The 20,437-nt window shown below is 42.1% G+C and overlaps 1 protein-coding gene across 19 annotated transcripts in view; it reads right to left on the bottom strand.

Annotated features, from left to right (window-relative positions):
- Nucleotides 1–7,694: 7,694 nt before the first annotated feature.
- The window catches only part of Cd44 (CD44 molecule (Indian blood group)), an 83,421-nt gene continuing 70,678 nt past the window's right edge, over nt 7,695–20,437 (bottom strand). For all 19 annotated transcript variants that reach the window (XM_058583272.1, XM_046455987.2, XM_046455974.2 and 16 more), the window contains 3 exons: nt 19,280–19,351; nt 17,145–17,223; nt 7,695–10,773 (listed from right to left, as the gene is read on the bottom strand). In XM_058583272.1, coding sequence (XP_058439255.1) covers nt 10,569–10,773; nt 17,145–17,223; nt 19,280–19,351 — 356 coding nt within the window. In that variant the 3' untranslated portion in view covers nt 7,695–10,568. The remainder of the gene's footprint in view (nt 10,774–17,144; nt 17,224–19,279; nt 19,352–20,437) is intronic.

The raw sequence follows: 20,437 nt of genomic DNA, 5'->3' as shown, positions 1-20,437 counted from the left end.
CGTGTGCATCCCTCTGTCATGGCAGGTGCTTGACTGCGGTGATTGGGGACCTCAGACAAGGCTGTGTAGTGCAGCATATAGCAGAGTGGCCAAAGTACAGTAGATACTCAGTAAACAAGAGTTAAATTGCAACTCATTAATGTTTCCTTTCCTTCATGACCCATGGGTCCTTTTCAAAACACAAAATGTTGATTAAAAAGAAAATATTGGGTCATCGGTTGTAACCTGACCCCTTTTCCCACCCAGGCAACCTGGTTCGACTCCTCCACACCAAGCTTTTAGTGCAAAGAACCCCAACTTTACTTTATGATTTTTAAAATTATTTATTTTTCATTTGTTCTTTTTAGTTATACATGATAGTAGAGTATACATTTGATCTATTTATATAAGCATGGAATACATCTTATTCTAATTTGGATCCCAGTCTTATATGATGTGGAACTGTGGTGTGTTCATATATGTACATAGGAAAGTTAAGTCAGATTCATTCCATTCTTTCCTATTCCTGTCCCCCCATCCATGCCCTGCATTCTCCTTTGTCTAATCTACTGAATTTCTATTCTTCCCTCCCCAACCCCTATTGTGTGTTAGCATCCACATATCAGGGAGAACATTTGACCTTCGTTTTGTGGGGATTATCTTATTTCACTTCCCATAATAATCTGAAGATCAATCCATTTACCGGCAAATGTCATAAAGTCATTCTTTTTTATGGCTGAGTAATATTCAATTGTGTATATATACCACAATTTCTTTATCCATTCACTTGTTGTAGGGCACCTAGCTTGGTTCCATAGTTTAGCTATTGTGAATTTAGGTGCTATAAAATTTTGATGTGTCGTCTCTGTAGTATGCTGTTTTAAAGTCCTTTGGGTATATGTCAAGGAGTGGGATAACTGGGTCAAACGGTGATTCCATAGACCAGAAACCCTACATCTACTAGAAGAAAATATAGAACCAACACTCCACCATATCAGCTTAGGAACTGACTTTCTCAAACAGACTCCTAAAGCAGAAGAAGCAAAATTGAGAATCAATAAGTGGGATGGTATCAAACTAAAAAGCTTCTCCAAGCAAAGGAAACAATCAAGAACATGAAGAGAGGGCCTACAGAATGGGAGAGAAATCTTTGCCACCTGTACCTCAGATTAAGCATTAATCTCCAGGGTATATAAAGAACTCAAAAAACTTAAACAGCAAAAACCCAAATAACTCAATCAATAAATGGCCAAAGGAACCCAACAGAAACTTCACAGAAGAAATATGAAGAGTCAATAAATACATGAAAAAATGTTCAACATCTGTAGCAGTTAGAGAAATGCAAATTAAAACTACACTGAGATTCCATCTCACTTCAGTCAGAATGGCAATTATCAATAATACAAGTAAACAATAAATGTTGGCAAGGATGTGGGGGAAATGTCACACTCATACATTTCTGGTGGGACTGAAAATGGGTGCAACCACTCTGGAAAACAGTGTGGAGATTCTTTCTGTTTTTTCCTTGAGGATCCAAGGACCGAAGTCCAGCAGGACTCAACTTCCAGGTAGACCAAGGGGAAGAGCTGAAGCAGCCACTAGGGGGCGCATTATCAGCAGGCCATAGAAAGCCAACAAGGTGATTGGGAACAGTAGAGAAAACATTAGTTCTGGAAAGAATGTGAATCAGGATGGGATGACTCCCATTGTGTTCTACCTTGGCTTGTCCTATGAACACATAGGACTTTTCCCAGCTTTACACACAAAGCTCTACCTTTTTTCCAAGGGGAAGTGATACAAAATAAGGGGTCAGAGATTCCTTGCCAATTAAATGGAATCCCAATATGGTACAGCCCAGAGACAGAGCCTGGCATTGCCATTGACTTTGTAGCTCAGGTCGGATTGTATTTCTGAGCTGTGCTCCCCACCCGCCCAAACCCAGCACCAGTGGCTCCAGTGGGTGGAAGAGGGGCCAAAGTGTGGCCAGTCCATCCTGCCCTGGAAATGTAACTGACAAGCCCAGCTGAGAAGGAGAGGAGAGAGACATTGGGGAGATTTCTTTATGCCTATTATGATTTATCTATCAGCTCTATGCGTAGCTGAGACTTAATAAGTAGCTACTAAATTCAGTTCTTTCCAAACACTTGTTCGAAGTCTTGTTCTTCTTTCCTTTCTTCTAACTAATTTTACCCTTCTGACAGCTTTTCCTGACTTGTTTTTTCTTCAGTTCATAATGAGACTTAAAGAATCCTAGGAGGAGGAAAAAAAAAAAACAATAAAGCTCTTACCGAACTCCAGTAACCCAACCTGAAGTTTGAATTGCCCTTAAGCCTTGGTTGCTGAAAACCTGTCTCTCCACTTCTGCATGGACAAGTTTCCAAGGCCTAGGATCATCACAGAGCCAAGCCCTGGAATTTCACCCCCTTTCCTCTCTCTCCCTGTCTAGGAGCCACCCTGAAGCTTGACTCTGGCGAGGGCTTTGTGTAATAAGATATTGACAATAACAAACCTGCATATTTCACCATTCCGTCCCCCCCCCACACCCCACAAAAAAACAGGAACCCCCTTCTCTTCCTCCTAGTGGTTATTTGAAATCTCAGTGGGGAGGGCATAAGTTTTCAGAACCCACATTCTCGGGAGAGTTTGGGAAAGGCTCAGAAGTTCTCAGAACATCCTGAATCGTGGTTCAGATTCTATCCAGGTCCCTACTTTATATTCTCAACCTTTCTGGTAGAAATTATTATTCCCATGTTATAGATGAGGAAACCCAGGCACAGGGCTGTGAAATAACTTATGTAAATTTACACATAAGTAAATAACAAGGGTTGGGTATGAACAAAGAGTCTAGTGGTAAAGACCATCATTTGAAAACTAGACTTTGGCTCCCTGGTCTGGTGTTCTTGCCATTCCTCTTTAGGGATCGAGGAAGGAGAAAGTGGTTTGGATGAGACTTGTGGAAAATAGTAGTCACCGCACGATGAGGTCAGCGGTCTGAAAGCCTGAGTGGGCGGGATTGAGGAGGTGGGTTATGGGGAGCCCTGACAAGCAAACTACTGGTGTTGAAGACCGGATGTCAGCACAGGCCAGGAATGGGGCTTGTGGCTACGCTGTTCAGCCAGACTTTTTCCCCCACTGACCCTTCGCCTGGGGCATCATGGCAAAAAATCATAGTTCCACATGACCTGATCCTTTCCCTTCCAATAAACACAGCATCTATGAGGTTGTTTATGGATTCCTGAATTCGTTCCTTTGCCAACATGGCCCACGGTGCATCTATTTAGCTTACTCATCTCCAAACCTCCCCAGTGGCTTCTAGAGATTTCCTTTGGCTGCACCAGGCACAGAGAGCTCTGGGTTCTTTGCAACATCTGGAGATGATCCCTCAATGTCAACAAATTCAATCCACCAAGCTTCTGAAAATAGGCAGTAAGACATGTGTAGTCAGAGAGTTTGGACAGAGTGGGGCTCCATGCAGGTTCTACCGCTTTCTACCGATGTGGTTTGGGGACCACAATGAATTTCTCTGTACCTGCAGCTAAAAGTGGAATAGGAATTTCTTCCTTATGGGTAGTAGTGAAAATTAAAAGATGTGAATTTTTGTAAACCTCAATATCTGTAAGTGATCGATAGCGGATGGTCACTTTGGAGGCCATGATTGAGCTGGGACTGCTGTTGTGCTTTGGAGATACAAAGCCAGATCTTGCTTTCAGAAGTGAATGGAGCAGGCCTTTGTCAGAAATTAGTGAAATTGCCAGGTAAGAACTACATCAGTGATAGACAAGGTCAAGAGATGATGGCAAGAAGAGAGAAATGAGCTCATCTGGGCAGAGATGGAGTGAGATGACTTCCTAGAGGTGATAATCAAAGCTATGGATGGATGCCCAATTTTGGTTAATGTGCAGTTACAACTCAGAGGACCAAGAGCTTACCAAGGGGTGGTGGCTGCCTGTTAGCTGCCTGGCCTCCTTGCTCTTGGCTTAATAGCAAAAGCCTTTCCATAATAATTAAATGACAAAGAGGTGCCATGGATCCTGAAATAATCTGGCTCTAACTTAATAGCAACACACAATTAAACACTGATTTAGAATCCAGGGGACTAGAGGAAATAAATCAAGTACCTACTGTGCACATGTGGAATTTGGCCAGTAGAAATTAATATTTTTGATCAAATAATATAATTCAGTCAGAATTACACAAACTATCTCATGGAATTCTCCTATCAATCCTATAAGGGTTTAACTGTTCCTCTTTTACTAAGACTCAAATTATCTAAGTTGTGCAAGCAGTATTTTTCACGATTAAGCAATGGCAAGATCATTTTTAAAACCCCCGTGACATGTCTGATTCCAAAGCTCATGATCCTTCTGCAATCTCGAAAACATATGTTTACACATAACTGCTCCTTCTTTTTCCAATAAGCACTGCATTTATGCAGTTATTTATGTTTTTTTTAAAAATTAATGTTATTGTCTACATAGACCAAATTGTGAGTATATTTTGCATGTAAACATGAAGGTACCCTTGAGGCACAAGATTCTTTCACATACCTGACATACATAGATTGCACTTGTGGCCCTCATAATTGACCTTTTTGTGGCTTCACTTTTTGCAATGTGACTTTGTAACTCCTCCCACTGGGAGGTAGAACTTATGTCCCTTCCTTTAAATCTGGACTGTTTCTTGTGATTTTCTTTGACCAATAGAATACTGTGGAATGGCAGAGCGCTAGTACCCTAGGCCTCCAGAAGCGGTCAGGGCATCAGTTCTCCCTGGGATTCCTACCAGGTCTGGACTGGCCAGAGGGGAGCATGTGATAGACACATGGACAGAGAGGCTTCAGGCCACCAAGATCAAGCCATCCTAGATCAGACAGCTTCCAGCTGACCAGTGGGTTAACTACACACACGTGTGAGTCAGCTGAGTTCTGCCCAGATCAGCAGAGGCAGCCAACCAACTAGTCGACTCATGAGAAATAAATAGATGTTTGTTGTTTTAAGCTACTAATTTTGAAGTGGCTTTTAGTGCATCAATAGTTAACTGATAACAACAAAAACATAATTTTATTTTTAACTAGAAGGCAATAAAGGCAAAACTTGCATTGTTTCAATTATTAGTCAGTACCCCAATTTGGACTCATTGTTCCCTAGACCTGTTGGGCAACTATCTTCTTGGTATCCCCCTTTATCATTTTAGGAATTCCCTTTAGTTTGTTTTCTGAAACTCATGTCTTCCCCTTTCTTGGTAACTCCCTTGTTTTGGTGGAGTACATCCTTTGGCAGTCACATGTGAATGGGTGCATAGGCTTAGAGACTAGGCATATCTGAAATATCTTTGTTCTAGCCTTATTCTTAATTTGAGATTTTGATAAGATAGAATTCTAGCTTGGAGAAAGTTCCCTCAGAATTTTGAAGGTACTGTTTCATGGCCTTTCACCTTCCAATGTGGCAGCTGAGAAGTATGATTCTATTTTGATTCTCAATCCTCTATTTTGTTGCCTCTATGAATTTTTAAGATAATATGGCTTAGCATGGGTCTGTTTTCCTCCATTAAGTACTCCCTTGCCCTTAGTCAAGATATTCATGTTCTTAAGTTCTGGGAAATTTTCTTGATTTATTTCTTGGATGATTTCTTCCTCTCCATTTTGTGTTTTCTCTTTCTACATCTCCTATAATTACATGTTGATCTTGTAGCCTGGGTCTCAATTCATTGTCAGATATAGTTAACTCCATTTTAGGAGGGGGGGGGTTACCAGGGATTGAACTCGGGGACACTCAGCCACTGAGTTACATCCCCAGCCCTATTTTGTATTTTATTTAGAGACAGGGTCTCACTGAGTTGCTTAACTCGTCACTGTTGCTGAGGCCGGCTTTGAACTTGAGATCCTCCTGCCTCAGCCCCGCCCAGGCCTCTAGGATTACAGGCATGTGCACCAGGCCAGGTGATAACCCCATTCTTAGTATCAATTTAATTTTAGTCAGCTTTCGATTATTGGGATAATATTCCTGGGAAAATAAAGGGAAGAAAGATTTAGTTTTGCTCATTGTTTCAGAGGTTTAGGTCCCAGTTTGTGACCATTGAAAACAGAACATGATGGTGTGGAGTACACCTTGGTGCAGGGGGTAGAACATTGCCTCTCACTTTGTGGTGGCTAGAAAGCAGACAGAGATAAAGATAGAGGAAAGAAAGGTCCCAGGACAAAATATGTCCTCCAAAGACACGGACTCAGTGACCTTCTTCCTCCAACTAGTGTCTACCTCCTAAAATTTCCACCATCTTCCCATAGCCTATTAAACTGTGAATCCCTCAATGGATTAATTGATTGATGAGGTCAGAACCCTCATGATCCAGTCCCCTCTTGAAGGCCCTACCTCTGATCACTGCTGCATTGGAGACCAAGTATACAACACACGTGCTTTGGGGAGGCATTTCAGGTCCAAATCATAAAACCTTGACTCAACCAGGGACTATTTTTAGACCAGAATAAACTTCTGGTCTTCTGCTGGGATTGAGATAGAACAGTTCTTAGCTGCACGGAGTGGGGAAGGGGGTCTGGAGTTCTGACTGCTTCCTAAATAGACTTTAAGCCTCTCCACCTAATCTCCACCGTCCCCACCACTTTCAGAGTAGTTAATGCTGCCAATTCCTGAACTTTTGGGGATTCTGCTGCATGAATTTGTTTCTTAACTTTCCCCACTGCGACTTAGGGGTTAGCTCTTCCAGGTTTGTTCAGTCAGTGACCAATTGACTATTATTTTCTAGCTTCAATTTTTTGTTTGTTTGTTCTAATTAGTTATACATGACAGTGGAAATGACATGTGGAAATGACATGCTGTCATGTCATACAGGACAGCACTTATACATTGCTGGTGGAACTGCAAATTGGTGCAACCACTATGGAAAGCAGTATGGAGATTCCTCAGAAAACATGGAATGGAACTATCGTTTGACCCAGCTATCCCACTCCTCGGTTTATGCTCAAAGGACTTAAAATCAGTATACTACAGTGATGCAGACACATCAATGTTTATAGCAGCTCAACTCACAATAGCTAAACTATGGGACCAACTTAAGTGCCCTTCAACAGATGAATGGATAAAGAAAATATATACACAATGGAATGTTACTCAGCCTTAAATAAGAATGAAATTATGGCATTTGCAGGTAAATGGATGGAGCTGGAGAATACCATGCTAATGAAATAAGCCAATCCTCAAAACCAAAGGCTGAATGTTTTCTCTGATCTAGTTTCAAATTTTTATTGCTATCATCTCTTCTTCCAATCTCTGATTTGCTTTATCCTTTAGTCAGTATCTCTTCATTGTCTTTATTTAGAGGCCTACTTAAGGGCATGGAGGTGAAAGGAATACTCAGTGGCACAGAGGATAGGTTCACCTTCTTCTCTTCAATGGGGAGTCCAAGAATAGCTATTTGCTTTTAAAGAATGAACATGTCACAGAATCTCACTTAGTTTGAAAAATGTAGGCTACACACCTCCTATGAAAAGAAAATCAAACTTTCTTCAATAAAAGACTCTTGAGTGTTGGAAACCATGTCGTTTTTCCTTTTAGAAAAAAAAAAAAAAAAAAAAAACAAGATGAGTATGAGGCTTCAACCACCTCAGAAACCTTTGACTTTGTGCTTCCATTTTACCCAGAGAGACAACCACAGCTCGTCCCTCCCAGCCTCCCATTTCCCTTGAATTAGAGACTTCTGAGTCCATTTCCTTTTGCCTTTTAATGTTAGCCTTTTAATATTTTCCAATAAGTGCTTTCAACCGGGCAGAATACATGTCATGCTTTCCTCATTATTATTGGTCCATCAATAAATATACAAAAACCAGAGGAAGGGTATGCTCTGAAAAATCCAAGTAGCAATAGCAATGATCATTGTACAAACATGAACAATGGGCCAGTCTTTGCTAACTCCACACCGAGGACTTACAACAAGACACACCTAGGACAAAAGCCAATGAACCTGTTCTTCTTGTTCTTAAGGACATTTCATTCTTCCAGAGAAGTTGGATATTTCCTCTCTTCTACTGCTCTGCTGTGACATCATTGAGTGAATGTTGACACAAAACTGATTCTTGATGTTATGGGCTTCAGTGCAAAACCTTTTGAGAGGTTCTGCTGGAAGAATACATGTTGACAGGCTAGAACCTGCAAAATGGGGAGTTGGAGGTATCTTTTGCCTCATTTGATTTTTTCACCCAGAGCTAATTTAAGGAAGGCCCTCAGGAGACATAAAAGATTGACAATTGCGGGGAAAATTATGCCTTAAGCTCTCGGGTTGCTTTGTGATATAGTTAAATGGTGGCCCCTTACTTTTGTAACAAGGGCCCAGTTTAATGACTTAGTCCAGGCCACCTGGCATGTCATTGGTGGGAATGACATGTGGTCAAATTATGCTTTCAGAGTCATGGCCATTATGTCAAATCATTTCCTACCCCGCCTGTTTGTTGGAAAATGTCTAGAACGGGCGGGAAATCATCTCTAGCTGTGAGACTTGACTCTCCAATGTGCCCCCAAAAGAATCTGGGGGACAGGTGGAGCCTGGCAGGGCCCTCTTAAAGCCGATCCCAGAGTGGCTTGTGGCATTCAGGTTAAAGAGCCTGAGGGAGCCTGTCTGGGTGTGTGGCAGAGCCAAGAAATCCCTTAGAAAAAAGGGGAATTTTTAAATACTGGTGGGAGTGACAACCCAGAGAAAACTGATGTCCATTTTCTTTCAACTTGAAAAGGAAAATAAAAAAGAAAACCAGGTATCTGAACATGCAAGTAGCCAAAAACATTCATAGAAGGAGAGAAAGGAGTTTTCCTTTTTAAGATTGTGGCCAGAGCGGAGGGAGAAGGTCAGAGCGGGTAGGAAGAGCAGCGGTTGGGAAGGAGTGGAAAGTTTGCATCTCTCCCTTAAATATACCCTTCCTGTCAACTCTTTGTACAAACCAGTCCTCATTTTTAAGTAGGGATTTTTTCCCCCCTTCTTCTCCTATTTTTGACTTGAAAAACATTGCCTGTGAAGCACAGCAGTTCAGGCAATGAACGACTTTTCTGGAAGCCTAAAAAGGGAGAACCCTTACTTGAGAGCGTCAACCTTATCGGTCATGAGTAGCCCCTGGAAGTTCCAGGACCAATGGCACATCCTGAATGATGAAGAGGTGCCCCAAAGGACTTGCCAAGTTGGAAAAACACAGGACAGAGGATAAAGCCATTATTCTCTTGTTTAGCCATAAACCTGCTTTTCTGGTGATAAGATTCCAGTGGTGAGAAACCCTGTAACCTTTTGAGGGATTCCCCAGGAACTTAACTCATCCCAGTCAGAAACTGCATGGGGGGGGGGCAGACAAACAAATATGCCATAAAACAGTGGAATAAGATCTATACCACATACCCCCCCCACCCACCAACCTATGCCAATCAGTTGGCCACTGACCATACTTTTTCATTTATAATCATGAGAGGTCAAAAGGCATAATGATATGTTTTTTTGGAAATCACCACTAGGGTCAGCATCTATGAAATGGGACCCCACAAATGGCAGGTGATAAAAATGGAATATGATTTCTCAAAACCCTTCAAGGGGACAGAAAGGTGGCCATTAAAACCCCAAAGCGGCTGAAGCTCTTCTGCTCACAATTCTGACTCCAGAATCCAAGAGAAAGCTTTTGAACAGCCTCAGAAATCAAACAGTGCTGCCTTCCTTGATCTGTGAGGTTTGGCTGAGGGATCCTGAGTGGGAGTCCAGGGACTCTGAGATGAGTTTAAGGAGGACCATTCTCAGATTATCCCAATGAGCTCTAGAGACCCAGGCGTTGCTGGTTTTAGAGACAGAAGGATCACAGCACAAAGGGTTAAAATGGAAGAAGTACAGATATTTATTATGTATCAGCTGAAACCCTTTTATGCCTCTGACAAAGTAACCTAAAAAAAAATCATACTGATCAAAGGACCACCAGGGTTTAATATTTCAAAAACACAGATAAATAGCTTACTACAGATAAATAGCTTCACCCTTTGGGTGTCTCCCAGAAGCATCTGAAAAATTTCCAGGGGGGTCTGTTTGTTAAAAGGGATGTATAACCAGTACACCCCAAACCCCTACCCTCACTGGAGAGCAATGCCCAGGGATGGGCTGCTGGAGGGACAATATGGGCCCATTCAGATTTTCTCCCAGGGACCAATCTCTTTTAGCCTCCGGGAATGTCCTTAGCTGGTGACTGTTAGCTGGGAGGTAGGGTATGGAGAAGGTTGGGAATCAGACACATGTATTTGTGGTCTTTGTTAGAAGCCATCTTTAGCACACCCTGAAGGGGTGAAGGCCTCTAGTGGGGAACTGGAACTGTCAGATTCTTGTGGATTATTAACTGAGTCCTAATGTCAGAAAGCAATGCTGTTTTTATAAATTGGACCTGACTTTTAAAAACAAAACAAAACAAAAAAACCACAAAAAAACAAAAAAGAGTAGAAAATTTTATGCTAAAAAAAAGTCCCCAATAAAACAATCAGTAGCACATTGCATCTGTGAAGTGTCCCAGCTCCCTGTAATGGTTATATTTCAAACTGTGGTTTCTTTTCAAGTTAATGGTGTAGATGTTACACCCCGATCTTCATGTCCACATTCTGCAGGTTCCGTGTCTCGTCGGCTGTCATAAATTGGTCTGGGGTCTCCGATGACTCCTTGTTCACCAAATGCACCATTTCCTGAGACTTGCTGGCTTCACCATTGAGTCCACTTGGCTTTCTGTCATCCACGGTCCCATTGCCATTGTTGATCACCAGCTTTTTCTTCTGCCCACACCTAATCATTTGTAAAACATCGAGAGAAAGGGTAAAATGAGCATGGGTTGCTGGCCTTTTGACTAAGATAAAGTGGAGACAGGGTCAAATGACTCAATCACCGTCTTCATGACCATCATCACTGTTCAGTCATGACCATGACCATCACCACAGTTTATAATGACCTGAAAGCACTGAGCTTGATACCTTCTCTACTTTATCTTATCAACTCTTAACAACCAGCATTTCTCAAAGTGAGGTCCCTGGACCAACAGCAAAAGCATCATTTTGGAACTTGTTAGAAATGGGAATTCTCAGTGAATCAGAAAACTCTAGGGTTGGGGCCCAGGACATGAGGTATAACAAGCCTGTGAGGGCTTCTGATGCATGGTCGGGTTGGAGAATCCGTGATCAACACTCTGGGAACCCAGCGCTATTATTATCATCCTGTCACAGGAAGAATTGGAGATCTGAACATTTAGTATTTTTCCCAAAATATTTAACAAGCAGTAAAAGAGTCAGGATTCAAACCCTGGTCGGTCTGACTCCCAAGCTCTAATTCTTCTCCTACCACACCATGCAATGGAAATGTTGACTTTTGTGAACACTGCAGCAGTTCCTGCAGACTCAGGTGAACCGTCAACATGACGATTGTAAATCATTCTGATTTGTGTGTTCAAGAAAGTCGCACTACTTGCTCTCCCCGTCAACATTTGTTGGCCTTGTCAGTGTTATTACTGCTTGCACAGAGAAGAATAAAACAACATTGTTCTAGAAATAGAGGCCATATTTTTGATTTTCCCTAACATTGGTTCACTCATGTATAACCCTGGGTAGAAGATAAATTATTCTCTGTTACTTTAAGGTTTCTTCATCACATTACTTAAGACTCAAATGCAGAAGAAGGTTTTCTACAAATGAGCATGAGACTGTCCTGCTATTGTCATAGCGTTGCCTCACCCTCCCGGCCTGGTGCAGGGCTTCCTCTTTCCTGTAACATGATCACAGCTACACACAGAGCAGTTAGAAAATGGTGCTTAACGGAAGCAAAGTTGCACAGTTTCACAACTACCAGGAGGGCAGGGAAGAGGAGAGAAGGACTAGCATTCGTTAAATACTTTCTGAACTCCAGACTCTTCGCAAATAATTTTCTATGATCCTTATAATAGTCCCACAAAGCAGCAATCGTCCCCATTATACAGCAGTGGAAACTGGGGCCCAGAGAAGTTTAATAACTTTCTTGAGGTCACCTAAGGGATAAGACTGACAGAGTCAATATTCAAATCTAGACTTTTATGACCAAAAGCCCAGCCCTGCTTGGCTCTTATCAGTGCTGCCAACCATCTGGATATCTGGAAACAGTATGAAGTCGGAATTGTTCACTTTGCCGCTGGATATTTGAGTTATAGAGACAAAGCCTCTATTATTCATGATCACAGGCCATTCCCTGTAGGACTGCCAAGGCTATAAACTTTAATCTCTTGTTTGGGGAAATAGAAATTATACCTCCTCCACAGGAGGTGGATCTTATATCCTCTGGCATGAGGCTTGGTGAAGGGTAGAGGGAAAGATGCTTGAACTACGGAGCAAAGTTACGAGGACAGGGGGCGTGGATAAAGCCCACAGAGTAGGGTGCATGGTCAAGAGCAGGGTTTGGGAGGCTGGGCTGGGAGACCTTGCAGCTGTGTGACCTGGAGCTATTCAACCTCTCTGAGCTTCAGTTTTGGGTACTTGTGAAATGAGGCAATGGAGAGTTATCAGCCTCACAAGAGAATGGAGAGACCTCAACACAGATCCTGGTACTCAATGAAAGAGTCTATTATTGTTATTATTTATTGCTTTTTTGAACAATGTGGGTTGAGGACACTAAGCACTTAGACGGGTATCCGGAATTCAGGAAGCGATCAAGAAGAGGCTGGCTGTAATTGCTGGCATAACGAGAGGCATGTGAAATGGACTAGGCTGATTTCCTCTGGCTGCCTCCTCCTCCCATCATGTTTTATGTACTATTAAAAGGGTTTAAAGGGCTACAACTAGACTGCCACTTGCATGATTCTAAATTCTCAGGTGGTATTCTGTGTTCTTTGGAGGAAAGTTGCCTCATTAAAGTAATTTCTATTTGCCTGCCCATTGGATGGGTGAGCAGGGGAATGAAGTACTGTGGCAAAGTGATTTGTAAGCATAAAAACCAAAAATCTGTCTCTGCATGCAGGGGCGGGGACGAACACGTTATTAATCTAAATGAAGCTAATTTTGGAAGTAAATAGCACTTGACCTTAGAACACAGGAATACTACACTTGACCTCTGGCTGGCTCCTCTCCTCTTTGGATTTATGTATCTCCATTATCTGTCTGAGCTCTTGGAGGAGGGTAAGACGATTCTCGTAAATAACTCAGTCCAATATTGAGTGATCTAGGTGCTTAATAAATAGTTTCAAAAGATAAGGGCTAAATTTTCCATTTTCCTTAGTTCTAGGAATGAAGGAGGAACAGCAGCTGAAGAGACCTTAGGGATCATCCAGCTCAACTCCTTTTTATGTAAACTGAACACTGAGTCCAGAGGTCACGGGTATTGTCCAGAGTCACATTGCCAGAGTCACAGCTTAGACCTTATGACTCCCAAGGCCGGGGATCCTTGCTGACTTGTGTTTTGCCTTTGTCTTCTCTCATGGAAAGGTCCTGCTGTGACCAAGCACAGTGACCACCAGATGGAGGGCTCACCAGGAGGGGGCAGGGCAGGCTGGATGGGCTTTAATATCCAGGTAACGAACTTTTAGGACATGGTGGAATTTATCTCAAAAGGCTTCGTTGGCAACTAACTTAACAACTGATTCACGTCTCTTCTACCTGAAAAATCTTTAAAAGATATTTAGGAATTTATTTTGCGTTGTTTTAGAACTGTGCCATCTAACACAAGTAACCACCAGCCACAGGTGTAAGTGTCAACTAAATTTAAACAAAATGAGTAAAATTTAAAATTATTATTTTATTTTGGGGGCTACTGAGGATTGAACTAGGGACACTCGACAGGGTCTCACTGAGTTGCTTAGCACCTGGCTTTTGCTGAGGCTGGCTTTGAACTCGAGATCCTCCTACCTCAGTCTCCTGAGCCACTGGGATTAAAATTCACTACTTTGGTGGAACTAGCCGTGTTTTAAGTGCTCATGAGCCACAGGTGGCTAGTGGCTATGGACAAACAGTACAGATGCAGCATGTGTCCATCACTCAGAAAGTGTGATTGAATAGCACTGTTGTAACCAGCAGGATCCCAGCAAGCTAGACAGTGGAAATAGACCGGGAAGACATTTCTAAATTATGGAGATTTATGGAGGGGACCTACCAAGAAGAGGATGGGTAACTGCCTTCTGGGTTCACAGAAAATATGATTATTCCCATAAGAGCAGAGACCTGCGGAGGTCTTTTCTGCACAATCAGTCTAGAAATGTCCTTAAATCCCTCCTGTCTTGGAAAGTCTTCTCTGACAATGTCCTCAGGTCTTTTTTCCTCTTCAGACACATTGGAAAAATTCTTTAAGGGAAAGATGCCTGCAGGCTGCTTCTCTTGGGCTTCATCCAATATCTACCACCCCAATTGACTCCTGAAATGATGTGCTCTTAGTGGGGGTAAATCAAGTCCATTTCCCCTTGGGGAGCTGTCATTCAATAAGGCTGGTTTCAAAAAGAACATCAACGAAAGCAATTTTGGAATATGGCGGGGGGTGGGGAAAGTTGAAGAAGTCATGGAACACCCTACGTCAGTGTCTCACAGAGCACTTTGTCATGGTCAATCCTGTGCGTCAACATCAGCCACTAACATCTTTCCTCTTTCAACCATAATCCCTATACAATGGCTGGCACTGAGGGTGTTCTCCACAAATAATAAGTGACTCAAATCTGACAGGCTTATACAACCACTAAAACTCAGGATTCTTCTATGGAAGGAACAGCACGCTTCATTTTTTCTCTTCCTTCTCACCAGTGCTGATGGTCACGGGAGCCACCCAAAAGATATTCGCTGAGCTGGTCATGGTGGCACATACCTATAATCTCAGCAGCACAGGAGGCTGAGGCATGAGGATCAGACCTCAAAGCCAGCCTCAGCAACTTAGCAAGGCCCTAAGCAACTCAGCGAAACTTTATCTCTATATAAAATATAAAAAAGGGCTGGGTATGTGGCTCAGTGATAAAGTGCTCCTGGGTTTAATGCCCGGTACCAAAATAAAATTAAAAAAGATGTTTGCTGAATGAATAAGTCTGCTTTGAGGTCCTATTTTCAACCAAACGTTCTTTGATGAAAATAGGATTCTGCATCACTCTTCAGTGTTAACACCCAAAGCAGAAAGGCCCCAGCCTTCTAACAGGATTAGAAATGGGCTGTTGGCTTTAGGAATGCAGTAAACATTCAGGGTCTGTGCAGCCGTTAACCATCCTTTAGCTGAGTGGCAAATCTGTTTTCAATTATCAAATTGGGACACAGTAATTTATGGCGTTCACACAGCTACTTTCCCAGTGAGATACTTGCTCTGTTGGGTCCTGTGTGTCCCTGTTTGCCTGTTGCTATGGTGACTGCTGGTCTTGGGAGGAGAGGACCCGGGATCATGAGGCCCTGTCCTCTCTGTTGCTGCTGACAAGACAGGGAGCTAACCCTCCACGATGTACAGACCCCAGCTGCTCTTGGGGACAGCTGAGCTGCTTCTCAGAGGGCTCCCCACGTCGACAGCATGCAGGCCAAGGTCTCCATGGTGACATGTGCAAAACTTATGGACTGTATATGTGAACATTAGGGGTACATTCTAGGGCCTGCGACAAAAGGACTGATTTCAAACAATGGGAAATTCATATTTAATTGAGCAACAGTAATCCAAGGGAAGACAAGGAAGCCGGGGGAAGTATAAAGATTCTTTGTCACATTATTTAGATTCATATTTTTTAAAAAATCCCTTTTCATTAATAGGAGCACATAGGTTTTTTAGACCCCTGGTTCTTGTTCCTTGTGTGACTGATTTTTTTTTTTTAATGCTCTCAAAAGTATATAGAGAAACACAGCTATTGACTTTAATATAGTACTTTTTTTTTGGTAGTGTGGACTGAACCCAGGGGCACCAAAATATACTACTTTTATTAACTTGTACCAGTATAAATTTGGTACTATTGATTTCCTCAGATAATTGGAGACTACAAAGGTTATGCACAACATGGTATTAGTTGTTTAGTGTTTTCTAAAAGTGAACAACCAAGAGTCTATAATTCCTCTCTAGGTCTTCTCCCAAACTAAGGGGCATTTTCTGGCCTGTGAGATGATTCAGAGGCACAATGCAGGCAGCCCTACCTGAAAATAAGATTCTCTTACTTTAGAAGCAATCCCAGGGGACATCTACGAACGGTTTAATATTACAAAGGTTTCATAATGAGTCTTTAAAGAGTCTTGGGCAGAAAATTTCCACTTATATAAAAGTACACCTTTATTTTAAAGTCTGCCTGGTTAATGCTCATTTCCTCTGTTGCAAGAATTATTATTGTCCTCCTGTTCACCCTGGGTAGCATTATTTCTGGTGCCTGCTTGTGGCTTAACTATGTGTATGTGCCATGCAAATAATCTTCAAACTGCTAAGCCCCGGTTGAGGTAGGAAGAGAGAGGGGCCTCTAAGGACAGGCAAAGAGAACACTTGCCCATTCTCTCTAGGTCTTCTCTGTCTTTATCCACCTGAGTACTCTGTCTTTACCCACTCTCCTAAGGAAAGTTCTTTATTGTTCCATAGATCTCAATGTTAGCAAGTTTTCCTAGGCTATAACCTGAATTCTTGTAACTGCAGCTTCCAGAAAATAGAAAACATTATTACAAAAAAAAAAAAAAAAAAAAGACACACAAAGCTAATTCATGCTTCAGGCAAGGGTTCTGGAAGGTTCCATGGACGTCAGGCTAAAGATCCCTGAATCTTTCCATATTTTGTGGATCCTCAAAGCACTTAATAAATGTTTATTTAACAAATCAATGAATGAATCTTTACTTTGTTGTGCATTCCCTGTGAGCTATTTCATAACTTTTATGAGAGAGAGTCTTCATTGGGTTTAACTCTGCAAAAATTAAGAACCATGAGATTCAATAACCATTTAAAAGTGGGGGTCCAACTAATCACCAATGTCTCCTTTCTCTAAAGAATGGGACAGGAGGGTTTCTTAAACTGTGCCATGCCCACCAAGCCCTGGGATCTTGTTAAAGCCCAAACTCTAAAATAGGAGGTCTGGGGTTGGGACTAAGATTCTGCGTTTCTAACAAGCTTCCAGGAAGCCAAGGCTGCTGGTCACAGGAACTACACTCTGAGCAGCAAGGACATAAAGCCTCAGTTTATTGATGCCTCCCCCAAGTCGCAGGCCCCAAGGGGCAGCCTCTTACCTTCTCCGACTGTTGACAGCAATGCAGACTGCAAGAATCAAAGCCAGGGCCAAGAGGGAGGCCAAGATGATGAGCCACTCTGGTGTGAAGGAACCAAAGGACACGCATGAGCTTTGGAAATGTACTTTGTAAAACCAAAAATGCAGTTTAAAAATCAACCTGTTTCAAATAAGAACCACAGTCAGCACCGAGAGCCCTCCAACCAAAAGGTTCAGCCACCAGGCAGGTCATTGTAAAATAAGAATTTTTCTGTAGCTGCTTGTCCAACAGGCCTCCTGAATGAATCTTTTATCATCAGTCAGCATTTTCAAGTCCTACCACGAGAAATCTCTTTCCAAAAACATCTAGGGTGACTTGTTGAGACTTGTAGATGCCTTTGGTGCAGTATTATTAAATAGGTTAAAAGAAATTTATGCTTCTTTTGAAAGAAACATTCTAAACAAAAATGAAGGTCACATTCTAGTGAGTGTGGCAAAGGACCCTGCTTGGGAGGTAGAAAGCGGGCGAATCTGTGCACACGTAATGAGGGTCATTTGGCTCCATTTGCAAGAGTTTTCAAAATATTCATGCTTTTGATCCCATAGTTATACTTCCTGGAACTTATAGAATCTCAAAATTAGCTGTAAAGATGCACTTTACTGTGCTGTTTCTAATATTAAAAGTTAGGAACAACCCAATATCTAATGGTAGGGGATTGGTTAAATAAATTAGGATATATCCATTGTATATATCCAAAAAGAAAATAGTAAACTATGTGAAAAAGCTGTGGTCAACCACCAGGAATGGTTGACCAGACCACACGCACCATACAGTTCTATTTTTGTTCATAAATTACATTGAAAGACAACAGGAAGAATACAGATGAAAATAGTAACCATGGAGCTTCTGAATGGTGAGATATTTTTGTCCATTTGTTTAGTTATATTTTTGAAAATCTCTTTGATACCATGTATGACTGTGCCCTATTGAAATACTATACACTTGTTTTAAGGTCAGGCTTTGATAGGATTAAGGTAGGACTTGGCAAGTGCAAGTTTTATATGCTTGCAATGAACCAGGGCTTGAGAAAGAAGAAAAATGGAAAGTCATTCATTGTCCACTTTCTTGAGAAGTCTTGGTTTCCTCCTATTTCCTGCTGGGTACCACCTTTGGCTCATCTCAAATAGGTGGGGAGGCTGACGGGAGTGTACTATTTCTCCAGCCTACGCTGCACCTTGGCCCTGGTCTCTCGTCCTGAGATGTTCCACATTCACTCTCACTTGAGCTGGGAAGACACCTACTGCCAGTCACAGCTTCCTGCATTTCCCTTCTCCTTCCCTGTCCTCCCTGGCAGCCCATCCCCTCTCTCCAGAGGCTCTGCCTTCAAGTGTGCTCAGACAAGCTGAGGCAGAGGAGCCAGGCATACACCACATTCTTCTCTTTTCCCACGAGTGGCTCAGTTTGGAGCCCTCCAAAGAGGGGAGAATTAAAAGGGTAATTTACTATGCTGGGAGAGCTCTTCCTCTCTGTAATCGCCCTTTACCAATGGTCAGTTCTGATCCTGAGCCAAATAAAGAACTGGCTTCAGATGTCTCAAATCTTGACACTCTTAAAAGTCAGGTGTCCACCCCCATCACTACTTGCACATATAATATTTTCTGAAAAGTTTTTTTTTTTTTTGACTGGATCAGTGGATTGACCCTCATGAAAAAAGTAATGAAGGGAAAAGAAGAATGCTTTGCTCCACCCAACACAGATGGTCCTTATATCTCCTCCTTATTTGCAATGCAAAAAAAAAAAAAAAATCCAGCCCAAGAAATAAAGGGGACAGTTGGTGGGAATAGGAAGGTCCTAGGAGAGCTCGGGTAATCACTCATTTGTGAAGAAAACTTTAGTAAATAACATAGCACTTCTCTGAGACAGGCCAGGGGATCTGAATGTGAGCTCAGCCCACCTAGGTGACCCAGGGGACCAAGGAAACAAGAGTGTTCCATCCTTTTCTTCCAAGAAGCATGGTACTCTCATTCATTCTTAAACTTTCAAAAGAGAAGCCATCAGGTTCAGGGGACCTTAATTTAGGAGAATGGGCATTTGATTGGGTTTCTTCTTCTTCCTGGAACATTCTGAGAAACTTTCTTTTTTTTTTTTTAACTCACCTGGAATGTGGGGTTTCCTTATAGGCCCAGAAGTCGTGGTTGCCCCACCTTCTTGACTCCCACTTGAATGTCCTAAGGGGAAAAGCAACAAGATCTCTTAGCTCAAGTTTGGAATGCATAACCAGGAGTTCTTTCCAGAGCAACACGTGGGGCCAAGTTCCAAGGTCTGCATCACTAAGAAACTATTTATAGATTGAAGCCACAGACATTTATGGTGTTATGTAAAAGACATTGCAAGACAATCCACCCCCCTCAAGAGTTCCATGCAATTAAGGGGAAGGCTCAGAAACATTATTTTGTGTCGAGAAACATGAAAATTCTTAGAAGCTGTGTGGTGCAGTGGTTAAGACTTTGGGCTCTAGCTGGGCAGCCTCGGATTCCAGTCCTACATCTGCCTCTTGCTAACAATGTGGGCTGGGCAAATTACCCTCCTTAAGTCTTGGTTTTCTCACTTATGAAATGGGGATGATAATAATAGAATCTACTTAATCATCATTTCACAGAGACTTAAAGAACTATGCAGTCATGGTAGTTGTGTGTAGTTATTAATCTCTATGTTTAATTTAGGACCTTGTTCCTCCAAGTGTGGCCCCTGGGCTGGCAGCATAGCCATCACTTGGGAGCTCGCCAGGAATGCAGAATGTCAGCCCTTCCTACAAACCTACCGAAGCAGAGTCTTCATTTTAACAAGATCTCTAGGGGATGCAATGGTCAGTTCTGGTCCTGAGCCAAATAAAGAATTGGCTTCAGATGTCTCAAATCTTGACACTCTTAAAAGTCAGGTGTCCACCCCCCTCACTGCTTGCACATGTAATGTCCAAACTGAATCTAAAGATCACATCTAATATCATCACAGAAGCCCAAACAAACACCAAATAATAAGGATCTGGGAGCGATGACCTTTTCTGTCACTGAAAAAATCACCCTAGTAGATTCCTTACCCATGTATTAGTGGAACACACCTTTGTTGGAAAAATGAACATTTTCTATCACTAAATATTGTAATAATAAGGAAATGATCCCAAAGTCCCAAATGGGAGGGAAGCATTGCAAGACATACAATCCACAAGTCAAAACAATAGGTGGCTTATCAAAATGAGAAGAGCATTATATTAAAATTAAAACAACAACAACAACAAAACCCCTCTAAGACACCTT

Source organism: Marmota monax, unplaced genomic scaffold (genome assembly GCF_021218885.2).
Source record: "Marmota monax isolate L192 unplaced genomic scaffold, Marmota_monax_Labrador192_F-V1.1 WCK01_AAM20220418_F8-fsc00047, whole genome shotgun sequence".
Lineage (NCBI taxonomy): Eukaryota > Metazoa > Chordata > Mammalia > Rodentia > Sciuridae > Marmota > Marmota monax.
Note: the sequence above shows the minus strand (reverse complement) of the source record. Positions and strands in the feature narration are given on the sequence as shown.